Genomic DNA, 1,789 nt, shown 5'->3' with positions numbered 1-1,789 from the left:
ATGCGACATAAGTTGGACTCTTGAGGAATTGAAGTTACTAGAAAATCCAGCCTATGATATGTTTTACAATTGAATATAACATGGATAAGGTGATCATGATGGTACTTGGGTCTTCAAGTTGTTACCCATCTCTGGGAAGGAACTACAGATTGTATAGGTATAGCCCTCTCTGCTATTCTCATTGAGAAGCTGCTACAAATGTCTGACATTTGAACCTAATGTATGATTTGAAAATAAGCCGCATGACATATTTTATTTACCAAACCTTCCAAGCAAGAGGAACATTTATCCCAGATAACATAGTCAAGGAAACCAAAACACCCCTGCTTCCAGTGGTTTATTCTAGATGTTATTATTTGTGTATAGTTCTGGATTTAGTGAAGTTGATTGGGTAGACTGGCTGCTTGTTTGGGTAAAAGAGCCCAAAGTTTTTTTCTATCCCTTGCGGCTTCTGGTTCTCATTGAACATGGCAAATAAGAAAGTCTCTATAGCCCTCCCAGGTCTCTTTGGTGTACCATGACCAACATGCCTGATCAAATTCTGATTATATATCTGTGCATTGTTGATACTTGCTGCAGTACCACCAGCCGACGGCCAACCACTCTCCGATACGACGATCGCCACATTAGACCCTCCTGCTTTCTCCAATGCTGAGTAAACTGCATCCACTGTTGCATCAAAGAGGTTCTGATATCTATGTTGTCCATCCATCACAAAGGTCCCCAGGGAAGTAAACAAGGCAAACTCAATCTTGATGCTATTGGGGTTGCCTACATAACTGAAATAAGGGTATACATTGACTAGTAGTGGGGCTCCATTTCCAGCTAAAAAATGAACTATTGGTCTCAAGTAATTTAGTGCATTAGAAGAGAATTCACCAGCTGAGGGAGGGTACGATGCCCCTAGGACCCCAGTGGAAACTGCAGTTGAGACTTTGATTTGGTTTTGGAGGCCTGCCAAGGACAAAGCTGAGAAGATGTTTCTCATGGCAGGGAGCACATACTGAGCATGATCTCCGGGGATCACTTCATTGCCAACTGCAATGTATTTAAATGAAACATCTGGGTAATAGGCCCTCACATTCTTTTGGACCCAGTCATTGGCTGCTGCAGGGTTAGAGGCAACTGATTTCAGATCAGGGTTGGGGAAATCTAAGATGAGTTGGATGTTGGAACCCTTGAGAGCATCGAGAGCAGCTTGGTTTGGACCATAAAGTCTCATTGCCTTGATATTCTCAGATTTGTAGAGATTCACTACATCACTTGGTTGAGGCAGGTTGTTTCCAACCATTCCATAACAAACTCCAATGGATTGTACACCTGAAACAAAATAAGTTGGTGCTTTTATTTTTATATATTTGTAAAACAAACCACACACACATACCCAGAGAGAGAGAGAGAGAGAGCAGCTACTCAAAGAAAGCAAGTGCAGTAAAGGCCAGAAGACTAGCTATTTCAGCTCATAAATCTTGACTTTTTGCTAATCTCCAAACCCGGCCTGCACCAAAAGAGCTAATATGCAAAGAAACCAGAACATATATTCATGATGTAACTCACTTGGCTAGTTAAGTAGCTCAATAGGCTGTTAACAGCTAAAAAATATTAAGGGGAACTGTGGACCACCTATTTATTAATTGCACAGTTGAAGCTGGTTTTTGGAGACACTTCTGGTACTTACTAAAACTCCACAGATGAATTTTAAGAAGGCTTGGGATCACAGAAAGGCTAAGTAATCTTCTTATTTTCTGGACTGAACGGCGAAGAAAGTGTGAACAAGGAGAGAGAACAG

The 1,789-nt window shown here is 41.3% G+C and overlaps 1 protein-coding gene across 1 annotated transcript; it reads right to left on the bottom strand.

The window, feature by feature from the left end:
- Positions 1–308: 308 nt before the first annotated feature.
- LOC120105962 (glucan endo-1,3-beta-glucosidase-like) lies at positions 309–1,318 on the bottom strand. Its single transcript, XM_039118754.1, has one exon. The coding sequence runs from the start codon at positions 1,289–1,291 to the stop codon at positions 353–355; it is 939 nt and encodes a 312-aa protein (XP_038974682.1). The 5' UTR covers positions 1,292–1,318; the 3' UTR covers positions 309–352.
- Between the last annotated feature and the right edge of the window lie 471 nt (positions 1,319–1,789).

The sequence above is a fragment of the Phoenix dactylifera genome, unplaced genomic scaffold, assembly GCF_009389715.1.
Source record: "Phoenix dactylifera cultivar Barhee BC4 unplaced genomic scaffold, palm_55x_up_171113_PBpolish2nd_filt_p 000405F, whole genome shotgun sequence".
Lineage (NCBI taxonomy): Eukaryota > Viridiplantae > Streptophyta > Magnoliopsida > Arecales > Arecaceae > Phoenix > Phoenix dactylifera.
This window is presented reverse-complemented; position numbering and strand designations above follow the sequence as displayed.